This window comes from Nanorana parkeri, unplaced genomic scaffold (assembly GCF_000935625.1).
Source record: "Nanorana parkeri isolate BGI_ZX_2015 unplaced genomic scaffold, ASM93562v1 scaffold399, whole genome shotgun sequence".
In the NCBI taxonomy this organism is placed as follows: Eukaryota; Metazoa; Chordata; class Amphibia; order Anura; family Dicroglossidae; genus Nanorana; species Nanorana parkeri.
In genome coordinates, this window is record NW_017306667.1 from 1,084,408 (window position 1) to 1,103,784 (window position 19,377).

General features: G+C 43.9%; 1 protein-coding gene across 1 annotated transcript in view; it reads left to right on the top strand.

Moving 5' to 3' along the window:
- The window catches only part of TWF1 (twinfilin actin binding protein 1), a 35,105-nt gene that overhangs the window by 842 nt on the left and 14,886 nt on the right, over positions 1–19,377 (top strand). The window contains exons 2-5 of the mRNA XM_018559479.1: positions 554–669; positions 1,808–1,840; positions 3,881–4,118; positions 19,184–19,261. Coding sequence (XP_018414981.1) covers positions 554–669; positions 1,808–1,840; positions 3,881–4,118; positions 19,184–19,261 — 465 coding nt within the window. The remainder of the gene's footprint in view (positions 1–553; positions 670–1,807; positions 1,841–3,880; positions 4,119–19,183; positions 19,262–19,377) is intronic.

The following is a 19,377-nucleotide window of genomic DNA, read 5'->3' on the forward strand; positions in this document are numbered from 1 at the left end:
CCCCCTTACATCAGAGCCCCACCTTACATCAGAGCTCCCCCTTACATCAGAGCTCCCACTTACATCAGAGGTCCCTTACATCAGAGCTCCCCTTACATTAGAGCCCACCCCCTTTCATCAGAGCTCCCCCTTACATCAGAACCCCTCCTTACATCAGAGTCCCCCTTACAATAGAGTCACAATGATTGGTCTCAGGTCTCCTCACTAGGGTTGCCACCTTTTCTTCCAGCAAAACCTGAACACTCTTACGACACACTGAATTTTTTGGGGGGAGAATGAGTCGCGGCCTATTCATATGTAAATAGCGCCACCCATTAATATGTAACTATCACAGTCGAGACTATTTTCATTTGGGGGGGCCAGTAGCACCTATCTTAATTTTGCTTGCCCCTGTCTGCCTGACATCTTGTGTCTGGGTTTCAGCTGCCATGAAACCTGGACACAGCATTCAAAACCTGGACAGTCCGGGTGAATTCCGGACAGGTGGCAACCCTACTCCTCACAACTGTGCCATACTATCATATACACAATGTTGTCTTATTTCTTGTCAGAGGTCACGGAGGTTACACCGCCATGAACCCCATGGAGGAGAGGCAGCAGACCAGCTACACGTACTTCTACCTGCCATTCAGTGACCGGGACTGCTCAGAGAAGAATGAGGCAAGGCAGGTAACAGCAGAGGGTGAGGCCACTAAAAAGCCGGGGAGAAGCTGCTGAACATTCGGTTTCGGCGATCGGAGCAGGAGAGGGAGATCTGCCATGTCAGCAGGGCATGGCAGATCTCTGAATCCTCAGGAGCTCTGAATGTAAACAAAACATAGAATTTGAGCTACCGTGTTTCCCCAAAAGTAAGACATCCCCCGAAAATAAGAAGCCAGGTAAGACATCCCCCGAAAATAAGACCTAGTGTCTTATTTCGTGCAAAAAAATAAATAAGACACTGTCTTATTTTCGGGGAAACATGGTATATGTCTGTTCAACTATAATTTACCTCTTTCACCCACACTTATTATATATTGTTTTTTAGAGAACAAATAGGGCTTTTTGTTTGGCATTAAATATTTATAAATGAGCTGTAAATATAAATGAATAAAATCTAACCAATTATGAGAATTAAGGAATTTGCATTTTTTCCAAACACGCACACACACATTTTATTGGGAATATCATAATACTGATACATTTTACTGCAATAAAACACCCATAATTGTATTCTACAATGTCAGCACTAAAGGGGTTCATTTAAAAAAAAAAAAGTAAATAAAATAATTAAAAATTAGTACTAACAAAGGGTAAAATTATAATTAAAAAATACAAAAACTGATCAGCACTGAAGAGGTTAATAAAAAATGTGTACAATTAACGAAAAAAAGAAGGAAAAGAAACCCCCCACAATAATCATGAACAGTGCTATTGTACTGATCAGAGTGATCAAAGTTATAAAACTGTGATCAGCAATGAAGGGGTTAATTTTTTTCTTTGAAGGGTTTTTTTATTATTAGTTTTGAGACACTTGGGACACTTTGTAGCCTCAGACCACACAGAGGAGAGAGAGAAGCTGAGGCAGTGATGACAACCAATTACTTGAATCATTGGCTGTTACAATGTACCACTGATCACAGCAACAGCTTGTCACTGTGATCATGTGAGCCGAATTGAAGACTGCCTGAGTGAGAAGCCAGGCAAGTCCGCTCATTGCATCCCGGGGGGTAAGTATAACGGGGGTAACAGGGGGGGGGGGACCGAAGGGCTTAGAAGTTAGAACGTTCCATGCCGTCCTAACGCCCTTAAAGCCCATGTTTTCCAGGGCGGCATGGGACGTCCTAACCTCAGGAAGAGGGTAAGACCAACTCTAAGTTGGTATACAGAGACAGTCATGAAAACATGCCCTGCTCTTTACTACACAGTGAAGCCGACAACGCTGCCTGTTGTCATTACCCACATATGACCATGGCCATATTTGGTCGGTGATATCAGCCCACATCCCCACCCCTTTGTTTACATTCAGCTGTTGGTCTAGAAATCTCCTGGCCAGGAGGTGATGCATCATTGGTTGCTAGGATGCTGCTGGCTGCATAGAAAGTCAGATAGAGCTGGCATTAATAAATGGCTTGAGGACATCCAGCATCATCTAGCGCTTTCCTCCCAGCCTTAAAGTGACATTAAACCCTCAGATTTTTTAACATAAAACAATACTGTAACGTGTGCCTTACTGTAATCCATGGTTGTTTCCCTTCTCTTTGCTGCTCTTCCTTTTAAATCTGTATCTGTTCTCATGCTGGGGGAGAACTTCTGTTTTGCAGCCGACTGCCTTGTCTCTGGAATGGATACATGGTGTCTGTGTGCAGGTTCACAACCTGAGCCAGCACTACAGGAAGAGGCAAAGGGAAGTTCTCCCCCAGCATGAGAAGAGATACAGATTTAAAAAGAAGAGCAGCAAAGAGAAGGGAAACAACCATGGATTACAGTAAGGCACACATTACAGTATTGTTTATGTTAAAAAATCTGAGGGTTTAATGTCACTTTAATGTCCCTGACCGACAACTTTCATTCATTGGATTTCAGTTTTTTCAAACATGGAGGCTCAGCATCACATGTGGGCATTACCTCTGGTGTTCTCTATGCAAATGCAGCATGCCTAGGAACACCCTCTCCTCCAGACTGATGCCCACCCATCAAGGCATTTTGATGTCTACATAATCCCTCCTGAGAGCCATCCCACTGCTCGCATCAGGACTGAGGGCGTGTTAGAGTAGTACTGATGCAGAGTGTTGTGATGTCCTCGGGAGGCTATGAACAGCACCTTGTTGGCTCCTCGCACCAGCCACAATCTGCCTGCACTGCATAGAGAAGCACAGCAATCCAGTGATAACGTAAGTGGGTTTAAAATAAGGTATGTAATATAAAAGGGAAAGGTTTTATTAAAAATGTCATTATCATTCTGATGAAGGGGAGGGGGCAAGTAAGGGTAGGGAAAAATAAGCAGGTTAAACTTCAGCTTAGGCCCTATTCACTTTGGGCATGCTGACATTCCTGTGGCAGTAACCTACAGATTCCTGCGGCAGAAATCCCAGGTGTCCTGTTCAGATGCAGCCGCTGTGCCCACACCAGATGCATCTGTAAGCTGCAGTCCATATTTAATGGTATGTGATACAATTACATGCAGTTTGGAATAGATATTTCTCCCTGGATGCAGTACAGATCCACCCAGCAATAGTAATCTATTCCAAACCACATGTAGTTGTATCATATATAACATATGGATTTCTGCTTACACATGTGCCCGCTGGCAACCTGTCATTAACTTGGACACTAACACACACGTGAACATTAACTTGGATACAGCCAGGGCTGCCATCAGGGGGGTATGGCTGATACCCATGTAGGGGTACCTACCAGGGTCGGCATGGCAGAGGTGATAGTGGAGGAGTCTGGGCCCCAGCAGCACCAGTCCAGCGGCGGGAGAGGCCGGGCCCCAGCAATAACAAGTAAGGAGCATGTGCAGGGAAAGAGACAAAAGCAAAAAGGATTCCCCGGAGAAAAAATTGATTAACCCGTGCATAGATAGGGCGTCCCTTACGGGGCATACCAGTCATGAATCACAGTAGGTCTGTAACTAGGCATAACATGTAAAAGAACAAGAAGCGGTCGCAAGCACTATCCTGTGCGCTGACCAAAGAAGTTACTTCAGACCATGAATGAAGAAAAATATAAAAATCTACTTTAATAGATAATAAGTGAACTATGCATAGAAAATATTGCACCAACTGCAAGCCCCAGGAGGTGCGAAACGCGTCGACGTTTCCGTGTATGTGCGGGTTACCTTGAACCACCGGGGAGCATGCAAACATAATTCCAGCATGCCCTCTTAAATCCACAGAACCATGGATCAATAATTTTCCAGTCTCTGGACTTTCCAATCGAAGGGGAAAACCAGTCAGTACCCACTGTACAACCTCTGAGCCATATCGCTACAGTTAAAAGGAAACTGGTTCCTGAAAAATCGAAATCGGACACTTTGTATAAAAGCAAGGTCCATGAGCCGGTGATCGATCAAAAGTACGAACTTATCGAGGATCATAGATCTATTGGAAGATATTCAAAAAAGGGTTACAGCTGTAACTTAAATGTATAACTCACGATCACCCGGGATTGATTGTCGAGGAGCCGGTGATGTATCGAAAAGTGCGAACTTATCGAGTTGTGGGACCGCATGACTTCCGGTTTCCTCAGAACTACGAGGTTTGCACACAAAACATGTTGTGCATGAGCGCCATCCACGGCATTGTCCTATACACATAGACCACAGCAATACAGTTATAAAATGATGTAGGATAACAGTAAGCCAGCACGTTCTTTATCTCTGGTGCCCCACTCAAGCGGCGGCCATATTGAGTGGGGCACCGCAGATAAAGAACGTGCTGGCTTACTGTCATCCTACATCATTTTATTACTTTATTGCTGTGGTCTATGTGTATAGGGCAATGCCGTGGATGGCGCTCATGCACAACATGTTTTGTGTGCAAACCTCGTAGTTCTGAGGAAACCGGAAGTCATGCGGTCCCACAACTCGATAAGTTCGCACTTTCGATACATCACCGGCTCCTCGACAATCAATCCCGGGTGATCGTGAGTTATACATTTAAGTTACAGCTGTAACCCTTTTTTGAATATCTTCCAATAGATCTATGATCCAAGGCCGTAAAAATACTAATAGAAATCCTGCTTTTGAGCAGATTGGACACTTTAGATTGTGGATGGTGGATCAATCTAGATCAATTGTTCAATGAGGTCTCTAATTATCGGATTCCATCTGTGTCTCGCACATATGTTGAGCATATAATGACACCGAAGCGATAAGAAACGATTTAAAGGCCTTCTCTGAAACATGTTCATGATTATCAACGGATGATCAACCGAAAACCGAGATATTGTTACTTTACTATGAACTTGGTTAGAAACACGGACACAGGCAGTCCACAATTCTGCTTATAAGTCTTTTTTTGTGTATAAACGCCCATGATAGATTGGTTTCAAACCAGCAAGGGATATACACATCAATAAGAATTACGTTTTCACATGACTGTTGGGCAGATTAATCCATGGTGATATTGTGTACATATTAGATGGTGGAGACAGGGTTAACCCCTTAGGTATGAATGGTGTTGCACATGAATGAAAAGACAACGTTGTTTTTATTTTAAGAGTGTCTATTTGGAGTTGGTGCAATATTTTCTATGCATAGTTCACTTATTATCTATTAAAGTATATTTTTCTTCATTCATGGTCTGAAGTAACGTCTTTGGTCAGCGCGCAGAATAGTGCTTGCGATTGCTTCTTGTACTTTTACATGCAGGGAAAGAGACCCTGGCGACCAACCCACCTGAGGCCCTGCAGAGCCCACCATAGAGAGTCTCAGATGGGCCGTGCAGGATCTATGGTCTGCTCTGCAGGGTCACTCTCTGGTGGGCTGTGTGGGATCTCAGGTATGTGTGGGGTCTCAGGTGGCTTCTGAGTCCAGTGTGTTACTAAGTCCAGAGTCCAGTGTGTTACTAAGTCCTGAGTCCAGTGTGTTACTAAGTCCTGTGTCCAGTGTGTTACTAAGTCCAGAGTCCAGTGCGTTACTAAGTCCTAAGTCCAGTGTGTTACTAAGTCCAGAGTGTTACTAAATCCTGAGTCCAGTGTGTTACTTAGTCCAGAGTCCAGTGTTTTACTAAGTCCTGAGTCCAGTGCGTTACTAAGTCCAGAGTCCTGTGCGTTACTAAGTTCAAAGTCCTGTGCGTTACTAAGTTCAAAGTCCTGTGCGTTACTATGTCCAGAGTCCAGTGCATTTCAAAGTCCTGAGTCCAGTACATTACTAAGTCCTGAGTCCAGTGCGCTACTAAGTCCTGAGTCCAGTGCGTTACTAAGTACTGGGACCAGTGCATTTCGAAGTCCTGAGTCCAGAGTGTTACTAAATCCTGAGTCCAGTGTTTTACTAAGTCCTGAGTCCAGTGCGTTACTAAGTCCAGAGTGCAGTGCGTTACTAAGTCCTGAGTCCAGTGCGTTACTTAGTCCAGAGCTTTACTAAGTCCTGAGTCCAGTGCGTTACCAAGTCCTTAAACCAGTGCATTTCTAAGTCCTCAGTTCAGTGCGTTACTAAGTCCAGCGCGTTACTAAGTCCAGAGTCCAGCGCGTTACTAAGTCCAGAGTCCAGTGCGTTACTAAGTCCAGTGCGTTACTAAGTCCAGGGTCCAGTGCATTACTAAGTCCTGAGTCCAGTGCGTTATTAAGTCCAGAGTCCAGTGCAAATGTTGGCTGTTTGACGCACTAAGTCCAGAGTCCGGTGCGTTACTTAGTCCAGAGCTTTACTAAGTCCAGAGTCCAGTGCGTTACAAAGTCCTGAGACAGTGCCTTACTAAATCTAGAGTGTTACTGAGTCCTGAGCACATTGCATTACTAAGTCCTGAGTCCAGTGTGTTACTAAGCCCTGGGACCAGTGCATTTCTTAGTCCTGAGTCCAGAGCGTTACTAAATCCTGAGTCCAGTGTGTTACTTAGTCCAGAGTCCAGTGTTTTACTAAGTCCTGAGTCCAGAGCGTTACTAAGTCCAGTGCGTTACTAAGTCCTGAATCCAGTGGGTTACCAAGTCATTAAACCAGTGCATTATTAAGTCCAGAGCGTTACAAAGTCCTGAGACAGTGCCTTACTAAGTCCAGAGCGTTACTAAGTCCTGAGTCCAGTATGTTACTAAGTCCTGAGTCCACTGCGCTACTAAGTCCAGTGCTTTACTAAGTCCTGAGTCCAGTGCGTTACTAAATCCTGAGTCCAGTGCGTTACTTAGTCCAGAGTTTTACTAAATCCAGAGCGTTACTAAGTCCTGATACCAGTACGTTATTAAGTCCTGAGGCCAGTGTGTTACTAAGTCCCGAGTCCAGTTCATATACTGTTATGCATTGCTGTATAATTTATTGCTGGGATTTGTAGTCCCCCTTCAGCCGGTGCCATTCTGCATTAGAGTGTAAGCTCCTCTGTACAGAAACTAATGTGCCTGGCTCAGTGTTCTCTGTACAGCACTGTGGTATAGGTCAGAGCTAAATAAATGTATAATAATAGTGTGAGACTGTGGGGGGGACCAGAAGTACAAGCATGTCATTGGCAGCTGGGGGGGGGTCCTAGCCTTGTAGGCTGAATGGGCCCCATGATTTCTATTGGCAGCCCTGAGTACAGGGATCGCATCTAAATGGGGGCACCAGAGAGAAATACGATGATTATCATTACTGATCTCCCTACGAACAGTTAGCTGTATGGGCGACATGATGATCCTCTGGCTTCTATGCGTTCCTGTCTTTGACCCAGAAGGCGCATGTAGATCAGGTGTTCTGGCTTCACTGACATGCTTGTGCTGGGTTAGTTATGGCAGCCTACACATCTCTCTTCTGACAGGTTTTCACACATGTTCCTTTAATCCCAGTTGAACCCCAGTACAGGAAGTGGCAAAGTCCGTAACGGGGACAAACATAGCAACTTGTGACTGTCCCCATTCCATTCCAGCAGTGGCGTAACAACCGGGGGGGCAGCAGGGGCGCGGGCCCCGGGCGAAAAGTGAAGGGGACAGGGTGAGTGTGAGGGTGTGGGGGGCATTCTGTCTGTGTAGGTGGTATGTCTCTGTGGTGGAGGAGCCCCGGTTACCCGATTTAATAAGCTCTAGTGACGCCATTCTCCTGCGTCCGGAGAGCTCCACTATCTCTGTACGTGCAGGAGTTCATCCGAACACCTCTGCTAATATTTATAAGTGGTATAAGGGGGTCCAGGAGGCGTGGTATAAGCTGTATTAAAAGAATGAGATCCGTGTTGTGTGATTGGTTGTTACAAACACGTGATTGACCTTTGATCTGCACCACAGTCACATTGAAGAACTCCCTTCTATGTTTGTTATGTGTTCACACAGCATACCTAATAATAATAAAAAAAGTCTTTATCTTTTTTTGGTTGCAGCAGGATTAGACATAGGATACTACAGGCAGCTTCTATGGCTATGAAAAGATGCCTGTGAGCAGATAAGGGGACAGATTGACAGGCAAGGCGTTAGCATACAATACAGCCCCCAAGTCTTGGCATTTTTAACCCTTTGTTAGGACAGACAGTCCTACCCATCTAGTTTACAACTGAGGAGATCTGCCAGCATAGTACAGATCAAGTTCATTATGATAAACATCACCTCCCCAGCCCCCTCATAAATATTTCACAGCAGGCAAGAGCTCATTTGGATCTTTCGGTCCTGACGTTTTCAGAAAAGATTATTTATAAAGATAGGAACTATTTTTTTAAATCTTTATTTAAGGCTAAGTTTACTTTTCTAACCATGTTTGATGTTGCACCCATATAGGGCACATGGTCGTGTTGCACCCCTCTTTCCCGCTCCCCTACTTACCTGAACGGCGGAGTTCTCCCAGCAGGCTGCAGCTGTATTGTGAATTTGGCGTGTCTGTGCGTGGTTCCGCCCACACAGCTGCATCATCCAATCACAGATCCTTTGACAGGGTCCATGAATGAATGAATCATTCTTCCTCCTGTCCATGGTATTGAACTATTGAGGTACAGGAGGAGCCAGAGCATTGCACCCGCCATCTACTGATCGCAGCTGCAATGCTTTACTGCCTCCGATGCAAAAAAATAAATAAATGCACATTTTTTTTTCTCTTATGTGCCATTTATTTATATATTTTTTTCTCAGAAAGTGGACTTTACCTTTTAAAAGTATGCAATGTGAATGGGAGCATGTTATATATATATATATATATGTGTGTTATCCCAATTTGGCTGCAACAGCGGAAACACACGTCAGATTAGGGGTTAGGGCCACTTTAACCCAGTTTCACTCTCATTGTCTTGATCACCATTGTCACCGGCAATGAAAGTGAGGAGCATCTTCAAATGGGGACACTGGTACTTGTGACAACATTCACGTGAGCTTGCCTATTGACATATACAAAATTTACAACACTAAGCTCCTGTCCAGACTGTTGCAATATGTAATTGTGCATTGTGTTGCGGCATCCTATTCAATTTGAGTTAGATGCCAACACACAGCAACGATTATTTTAATGAACATGCAGCATGTTATGCAACACTGCCTTCAATAATACGAAATCACCTGCACTCCAAACAGCATCACTGTGTTGCCCAGAAGAAGGGACCCTGCGTGGCCCCGAAATGTTGGCTGTTTGACGCATGTGACGATTTAATAAAAAGTGCTTTACTTCGTGCACATATCTTCGAGTGCTGGTGACTTCTATTATGGAATGCAGCCAGTGCGCTTGCCCCCGGGCGCACAGCTCAGGGGAGGAGCCGGCCAAAAATGGCACTTTTGGCTAAATGCTGAAAGTGCCATTTTCCTGCCGATACATCAGCGCATCGTGATTTCTTTCCTCCCCGCTGGGCGATGCTCTGTGTCCCAGGGGGGAGGAGAGAAAGTGACAGCCGGCCGAGCGCTCCAGGAGGAGAGCACTGTGAGCGGCCGGTGTCTCTCCTCCCACACCGCTCAGCCGCCTATCACAGTCCGGCAGAGCGGTGTGGGGGGCGAAGACAGGCCGTGCTGTCACAGGAGGCGGAGCTGTCTTCCCTGCTCTGCTCGCTCAGCCTCCTGTGACAGCGTGTCAGAGAGGAGAGCCAATGCAAACACTCAGCGATTGTAGATAATTGAGGACATTGTATGTGTACTGTATCCCCAATTATGAATGAACGGGAGTGATCTACATCTCCTCCTGTTCATTCATAGTTGTAGTTATAGTGAACATACCATTTTATCAATGAACAGGAACACTCATAGAGGATTCCTGTTCATTGATAACTGGGGCTGCAGAAAAAGACATTGAGGACTCTGTGTTCTCAATCTCTTTTATTATTTTAAAAAGGGATATATCAGGGGTCTGTTTAGACCTCCAATATTACCCCGAAGCCACTAAAAGTAAAGTAAAAAATAAAAATATTTAATGGGGGGGTACAGTTCCAGTAGATGTTTATATAATGGGGGGGGGGGAATTCTGCCCCGGGCGCCCATAACTCTGGTTACGCTACTGCCACTCATGGTTCACATTTATGTGCCAAGACACAAAGCATTGCGCTGTGCTTCCTAGGTTCATTGGGGTGCTAGTCCAAAGAGAAATGGCAAGGCCCTGCAGTGTATTGTGCATTGTGGTAACGCAAGTGGGCTCCAGTATAGTAAGGCTTTTAATAACTTACTTTACACAAGGAAGAGATTCACAATTATCCATGAATCAGGGCAGTGTCAGCCCGTTTGGGGGGCCATTCACACCACAATGTCTGTTTTTGTGTGTTAAAGCCACACTCCAGGCAGAATGATCTTTACGCACAGCACATCATTAAAAAGCGGAGTGTTATGTGCAGAGGGCGGCTGCAAAGTAGGCAAATCTTACCTTGCTGCATGCCCATCTCCTGCACACAAAACCCAGCTTCCGGGCACTAAAGCAAGGGAGCGATATGACCCGATCTATACAGTGCTCCGATCGCATCACCCACCCCTTTTCACTATCCAATCAGAAAATTTCTGGTATTTTTTAAAGAATACTGTGTTATATTGTTATAATATAGTCTGTGTTTGGAGAGGAAGAGTGGGGATGTGACATCATCTCTAAACCGCGCAGTGCCATCAGAGTTCTGGTGTTGTACCAATGTGATACGAGTTGTTCAACTTTAAAGACTTCAGATGCAGTACTGTCCTGTGCCATCTATTGATAATTAAATGTGGCAGCTGCAGAATACAATTTACACGGAGAATGCAAACCTTGCCTATAGCAGATCACAGCACTAACAACTGATGTATAGTGTGTTATATGAAGAAATAAAATGGCGTGTTATTCACAGATGGTCGTCTCTTGACACCATCCTATTATTGACAGCTAATGCTTTTCTTGCATCTCCTAGTGTTGTCCTTTCAAGAATGGCTTTGTGTGTGCTACACAGAAAATACCTTATGCATTATTAAATGCTGCACTGCAGTCTTACCTTTTTAGAATGAAAAAAAAATCTATTTTACCAGTTTTGTAGATGCCTTTATGCTATATTAGATAGCATCAATGTATTCCACACCACTTTTCAAAAGCAGCCACACACTGCCAGTTTTTCCAGACGTAATGACCAGCTTAAAGGAGAACTATTGCCAAACCTTTTTTTTTGCTTTAGTTCTCTTTAGGGTCACAGGAGGGCATTTACTAATGTGACCCAAAACTCAGCATCTAGTGCAGGGGTGCCCATTAGGTAGATCATGACCTACCAGTAGCTCTCAAAGCTGATGCTGGGTAGATCACGAAGGGTGTGAATGTCGGCCCCTTTATTCCATTTTGGTATAATAGCAGTGCACACATGATTACCTACCAGCCCGAGTCTGCTGAGCCAAGCTCCCTGACACCTTTCTGGTGGATACTCGTGGTTGAGGTGCTATGTATTACATCAAAGAATATTAGTTTACACAGTCTGTTGCAAAATACAGAAAGTTGAGCCAGGGGAGAGAGAGCGAGAGACAGCCAGGGGAGAGAGAGGAGAGACAGCCAGGAAAGAGAGAGAGCAAGGAGAGACAGCCAAGAGAGCAAAGAGAGACAGGCAGAAGAAAAAACATGGAATGACAGCCAGGAAAGAGAGAGAGAGAGCGAGGAGAGACAGCCAGGAGAGCGAGAAGAGACAGCCAGGAGAGCGAGGAGAGACAGCCAGGAGAGCGAGGAAGAGAGAGCAAAGGAGGTTTTTTTTTCGTTGGTAGATCTCACGTAGCTCGTCATTTGAAAAATAGATCTTAACACAAAAATTGTGGGCACCCCTGATCTAGTGCATACTGCCCATTATATACCGACAGAGCAGAGCCACGCTGCAGCCGGGGAAGATCTCAACAGTATTGTTGGGATCCACCCCTCTGACAGCTGGCTCTGCCTCTCTGGAGCCTGAACCAGCTGTGCCCACCCCCTGTCTGTCCCTTCACCCAGTGCTGAAGGAACAGAGAGAGGAAGGGGGGAGCCCCTGTAAGGAGCAATGACTGGCAGTCACCTCTCTGCAGGGAGAAGATTGTGAACTGAGCGATCCGCGGTATGAGATTGCTATAGAGCTATAAAGCTGAACGTGTGACAGCTGCAGTGTTCACATCGGTTCTACCTATTGGGGTGAGTGTATTTCACTCTCCTCATAATTCTCCTTTAATCGAAACATGTACTAAAAGAAGTAAGGAGTTTGTGATTTTTGATGACCTGCTTACAAATGTGAGTTGGCTGGATGTCTCCGCCTTCAACACTTGGTCATTAATGAGAAACTTCACCCTCACAGTGAAAATGTCAATGTTTTCCCATTAGGTCCTCTTTTTATCCTATAACAATAGACGTACAATCCCAGTGCATTCAGCATTGTCCTCTTCTCTCTACCACTAGCCTACTACAGGTCCCATTCTGCACCACCATCTTTCTTTTTTACATCATTGTGTGCGGGCTGCCTCTTCCTTGTTCCTGCAGCCGGCCCTGTGATGATGCAGCATAAAATCTTACATGCTCAGACAAAGATTCTGGAATTGTGTCTGTTTACATGAATGGTGGAAGGTGATGACTCTGTGACATCAGGATCCCTGGAGGCTGCAGGAGGTGCCTGAAACATAATTTTTGCATTGCGAGAATAGGGGCAGGTCCAGCAGAAAAAAGGGAAATAAAAAAAAAAAAATCATTCGAGAAAAGTCAGGTTTTTTTTTTTATTTTTTTTAAGGGGAGGAGGAAAGATTAGAATGGTGCAAAATTAAATTTTTGAGTCAAGGTCTGCTTTAAAGTAGTTGTAAACCTAGTCACTAAAATCTCATATATATTTTAACATATCAATGTAATCTCAAAAGTCATTTTGATATTTTTAAATCTGCCGCTTTCATTAAAATAATAGCTGGTGATCCTGACATGAAGGTCCTTTGATCAGGCACTTTTTGTTACAGAGTGGCAATGCACATTACAGGCACTGTTACAGTTGCATTGTCAATGTTGGGGAGAAGAGCCAATCTAAATCTCAGCGGTGAGCAGACAGAGGAGGCAGATCACTCAACGTTCCCAGTGAGATATCCGCTATTAGCCATGCATAAACTTTTCATCTCCATAACGCATGTGCTTGTTGTTGCAACATTTTAAATATCGCACACACTGAAAGTGCTTTGGGTAGGATTAGTACAATTATCCCCTTTGTTGGCTGCTATAATACTGGGCAGGTTTCACAAGATTGTTCTCATTCCTACTGTTGAATGTCTTTTTTTTTCTTCTCCATACTAGAGGAGGGTATGTCAGTGTCTGTGCTCTCAAAATGTCTTATAAGTATACACAGCCTTACATTTATTACATTCCAATCTCAGTACAATACCCGTGTCCTCTTTCTGTCACAGAAACATTTGAGTGTTATCAGGCACCAAAACCTGCCTTTGTCCACTCCTAATAAGGAAGCAATGCTCTGCAGAACACTCTGCTGTGCACATGGATGTGATCGAAACAATTTGCTTTCCCCTTACTCTTACAATGCTAAATAACAAAGCAATAAATGCTAGTACCATTTCACTTTAAAATGGCATCTATAGTTGTATTGAACATATTTTCTTCTTCATTATAGCTAGGATTGAAAAATAAACTTTTTTAAAAGTACAAATGTAGTCTGTTATCCAGCCACAAGGTGGAGCTCTTGGCTCCTTTCCATATTGCTTTACCACATGCAGTAAAAAGACTTTTGTTTACAAAGATCAGTAGCTGAAGCTTACGTTTACACACTCAAGAAAGACAGCTGGGTCTAATGGAGTTAGTTTTCATAGCCCTTTTAGCTAGTACTCTGGGAGTCCTATGTTATGTATTAAATGTTTATGTATTATTAGTAAAACGATTAGTATCCCGTTACACTTGTGTGCCTGCTTTTATTATGTGTTTTTTAGTATGTTCTTGCTTTACAGTTTTCATGTGTTGTTTGTTTTTGTTGTTGCCGGGGGGGGCTTTGTCATGCACTAAAACAAACAAATATAAATCTTACTTGCTACCAAGCATCTACAGTCAAGTGTTTTAAGTGCTAATCTTTTATAGAGTTACGCAATCCCATGTAGTAAAGTTACTGGGTAACCGGCATGCAGGCTTTCCCTGCGTTTATTGGTTTCTAAAACAGCCATTATTTGTTATAGTAATCAAGGCAAGTAAATGTTCCTGAGATGGGTTAATCTATAACCAATTTCTTGAAGCTGCGTCGATGCATCATATGGTGGATCCATGTACCGGGCCTGAAGGTGCCTATACACCTTACATATATCGCCGGATTTTCGTATGCGATCGCATTTTAATCCGATATTCGTAAGGTTGATGGGCAGTGTACGACCGCAAATATTGTACAATCGTACCACATTTGACCAACCAGCAGGTTAGAAAACTTTGGTCGATCGTATGATTTTCGCAAGGTTGGTGGCGTTTCCGTACGTCAAAATTCATACCATCTACACTGCACATGCACAGACGAAAATACATGCGAAAAGTGTCGTCCGATGATCGCAAGGTGTATGGGCAGCCTAAGGCTGTTCGATCATCGTACGAACAGCCCATACACCTTGCGATCATCGGACGACACTTTTCGACCGATGATCGAACCGTCGTACAACTTTCATACAGCGTCTCCATCCTTCCCCGATTATCGCAATGTTGGATCAGCGGTAATTAGAAGAAAGCACCTGGACAAATTGCGGTAATCGACCGCACGTATCATCGTCTGCCCATGTGCATTGTAAATCGTATGAATTTTTGCGTACAGAAACGCCACCAACCTTGCGAAAATCTTACGATCGACCGAAGTTTTCTAACCTGCTGGTTGGTCAAAAAGTCGATCGATTGTACAGTATTTGCGGTTGTACACTGCCCATCAACCTTACGAATATCGGACAGAAACGTGATCGCACACCCAGGAATGAGCTTTTAACCAAAACGAGCTTTAGGGCAGGTTCACACCATTTTCTGGACCAGATCTGGAATGCAGTGTATTCCATTTATACAGCGATTTTGCCGCGTTTGGAATTTTTTTTTTTGCTTAAAATGGTGCATTCCAGTGCATTTGTATGCCTTTTTGATCAGTTTTGATGCGTTCCAGTGCATTCCAGACCAGACAAAATAGGACAAGCAGTATTTTTCTGGTCTGGAACGGACTGCGCTGGTGGGAACAGAGGCCAGAAATAGCATAGGGATACATTAGGGTGCATTTTGGGTCTGGAAACAATCTGCAGATGATCCGGACATGGTGTGCATGGGCCCTTAAGGTCAGTGTTGACTGACACCATAGAATGTATTTAGTTTGACTTCCTGTACATACATGGAGGAATACTCGCCTCTATATACTACATAGAATTTGCAGGCTTACCTATGAAAGATTACATTTATCCACTTATTTAACATTGAAACTGAATTCCATTCTTACCTTCAGTCTTGCAGGCTGCTCTCCTGTACTGAACATAATTAATATTATCCAAGATTCATATAGCGCCACCAGTTTGTGCAGTGCTTTACAAAATAAAGTGAGACAGTACCGTTACAACACAATTTAAGTCAATTGTGAGTTGATGGAGAAAGTAGAATGTAATTTGATAGGTAGAGGTGGGTTAGGCTTCCCTGAAGAGATGAGTTTTTAGGGATCCCCTTAAAATGGACGGATTAGGAGATAGTTTGGCAGACAGGTTGGGGTAGGGAGTTCCAAAGGAGGGGAGAAGCTTTGGAGAAGTTCCGGTGGTGATCATGGGAGGAGTGGACGAGGTATCTAGCTTATGCTTCCATTTCTCTTACCTGTAGGATCTGATAAGTGATACTTTTATGCCCCTTCTGTATACCGCTTGTGTTAATAGCATAAGGTCTGGCAGTTCACAGAGTAGCAATTGTCACACTAGTGATCCTGTCTCTAGCCAGAATAGGAAGGCTAAAGTCTGCAGGGAAAACACTCACCTGCTTGCACCTGCTTGCTCCCTCTCCAGCTTAATGATCAAGACTTCACTCTCATGCTGAAAAAAAATGCTGCAAAATGTAGGTTGCCAGTGAGGGCCTCGCTAATAAGCTGGCAGGTTAGAGAGATACAATCAGGTCAGTGTTTTTTTGCCCTTGGTTAATTGGAGGAAAGCAGATTAGAAGGTAAGTCTGTTGCAATGTTTAAAGTGACACTAAACTCAGGAGTTCAATCTTAAAAAATGCATTCAAGTATCTTATTAACCAAAATGTAGCTTATTTGTGTATCACTCACCCATATAGCAAGGACAACTTGACACAACCTTGTGGTAGGGTTAAATTGTAATGTAAACACACATTCCTGGCAAGTTGTAGACTTGCAGAACACACGCAGCACAAGTTCTAGTTGACACTTTTTGAATGTGTAGCAAATTTGCTTGGCAAGTCTACAGCAAGAGTCCTGCAGGTCTTAGCAAGAGCTCTGCAAGTGTACAGCACTTTTGCAAAGCACGTTGATCTGGAGGCTTGCTGTAATTGTGCAACAAAATTGCGGAGCTTGGCAAGTCTAGCAATAGTTTAGCAAGTCATTTTATAACTTGCAGCTCAATTGCTTGCTATCTGGGCAGCTGTAGATCCTCAAATCATCTCTGAAATGGTGCGAACACTGTCCTTCCTTCTGGAGAGGGGCTACTTTTGTTCCCCATGGTCCCAGTGTGTGTTGTAAAGTAGCCACCACTTCAAGCTCGACTCGACAGTCGGCTTTACACATGTAAAAATAGCCGTCAGTGGCAGCAAAAGGGTTAAAGGCTGCCCAGCAAATAGTTTTAGAGACAGTGGTTAGGACAAACCTAAAAAACTAGAACAAAAGTGTGTAAAGTATTACAGTTGATCTTTAGGCCTCGTTCACACTAGATACAGTGCGTTCCGGCCCGATTCTGGCCAGAACACACAGCATCGCATTGCGGCCTGCTCACTATGTTGTAGGGCAGGAGGGGCGTGGCGGTCCATTTAAGTGAATGGCACCGTAGCCACACCCTCCGGCCGCAATGCGATTGGCTGCACGGGAACGCAAGGCACATTATGCCTGCGGTCTGGTCCGAACAAAATGCTGCAGGCACTATTTTGTGTGGACCGGACGACCCCTCCTGCCCCACAACATAGTGAGCCGGCCAGAATCGGGCCGGAACGCACTGTGTCTGGTGTGACTGAGGCCTTAGAAATCAGCCAGAGACAGAGTAGAGGAGCCTGTTTCTTGCTATAATGATGCATAGAAGAACTCTTGCTTGCTATGCGAAAGCAGTGATCTCTCTGCACGTGTCTGATATGCCCCTTGCTGGGTCAGAGCCAGAGCTCTCCTATCAGTAACATGAGCTTTGCTGGTCTCTGCACTATAGGAATTTAGAGATGCAAACACTTCTCCAATTAGATGCTATAAAAATGTTTATGATAAGACCAGAGCTCTTTAATAAGTGAAAGTGCAGTAACCCATAGCAACCAACCAGTAATTGTCTATCATTATTCTGACTGGTCAGAACATGTGTAAGGTAAAATCTAGTTGCTTAGCTCATCGTTGCTCCTTGCAATGCCGTCAGTACTTTGTTGTAAACCTTCCCTTATTTGCATACTTCATCTGTAAGACAGATGAATGCTTTTGTCAGATACTTGCATAACTACTTGTTTAGTTATAGTTGGAAAATTAAACCTGGCACATAGAAGTTGCATTATGAGTATTGGAGTTAGGAGTAAAGTTACAAAGGTGAGCAGAGCTTCCTTTCCAGGTACATGTCATAAATCATGCATGAGAGCAGATCAGAGACTTGCCCATACACACTGTGTCCTGACTTTTACTGAAGCACTTGCAGGCCAGCCTTCTTGCTATCCATTTATCTGAAAGGGCAGTTATTGAATGGAGGACTTTGTTCCACTTATTTGTATCGTACCTTCTGGTGAAGCAATATACAAGACATTTTATTGACCTTTTTTATGATTATTCTGTTTAGAGCAAACATGAAACACCTGTACAAGCTGGAACAGATTTTTTTTTTCTGGCCTAATTGGTTAATGCGGGAGGAGATGTACAGTACAGAATGGTACATTAGTTCTAGGCTTGTGACAATCACCAAGCTTGTTATGGACATGGCGTTTTGGCACCAATAACATTTCCTGCATATGGTTTTCAGCACACACTTATGCTTTTAACCCCTAACCACCACGAACAAAATCCAAACATCAAAACATACAAGTGAAATAAATATACATATTTACCATTTTAAGGAATTGAAATGCTGTACAGCCATCCTTGTGATTTGCAGCACTGGCATCCTTAGTTCAAATCCTGACCAGGACACTATCTGCATGGAGTTTGCATATTATCTTGTGCTTGTGTGGGTTTCCTTCCAGACTCCAAAGATATGCTGGTAGGTTAGTTGGTTCTTGTCTAAATCGGCCATAGTATGTGTACCTGTGAGATTGGGACCTTAGATTGTAAGTTCCTTGAGGGCAGGGACGAATGTGAATGTGCGGTATGTAACGCCCTGGGTAAATTGTGAGCAGCTGTCAGATACCCGTAATAAATAAAATCTAGAGATATATAAAACTACATGTCTTTGATTTTCATATTTGCCTAAGTCAACGTGTGTTTTAGGTTAACCTCCTCAGCGGTATTCCTGAGTGTGGCTCGGGGTTAATTTTCTGTACCGTAAGCGGTAACCCCTAGCCACACTCGGGAATACACAGCGCGTCTCTTACCTTCTTCCTCGAGCCACGCTGTGTCCTCCGGCCGATGCCGGCATCCGTCTTCCGGGTTCCGTCCCTTGTGATCGTCTGCGTCGCAGGGGGGCGGAACTGGTGGGAGATTAAAAAGTTTTTTTTAAAAATAGAACCAAAAAAGGAAAGAAAAAATCATACCGCCAGGGAGGTTAAATACATAAAACACAATGGGGAGAATTTATCAAAACTGGAGCAGACAAAATCTGGAGCAGTTGCCCAGGGCAACCAGTCGGCTTCTCTCTTCATTCTGTTCAGTTAAGCTTTGAAAATGAAAGGTGGGTGCTGATTGGTTGTCATGCATAGCTGCTCCAGATTTTGTCTGCTCCAGTTTTGATATATTCCCCTGAAGTTGTTTTGGTGCATTACCCCTGAAGTACTGACCATGAATAATGTGTGTGTATTCCTAATACAGTACTGTGTTGCTTTATAAAACAGCACAACAATGTTTCTTTTTATTAACAGCAAGTGACGATGTTCGAGAAACCTTTGCCAAAGCCAGAAACGGAAAATACAGACTGTTGAAGCTGGATATCGAAGATGGTTTGTAATGCAGTTGCTATGTTCTGTCTGCCATCAATACAAAGTACACTGGCTTAAATATATATTCAGATAAATGCAGCTTCCCTGCATCCTAAAAAGAAGTGTGTTATAGTTTT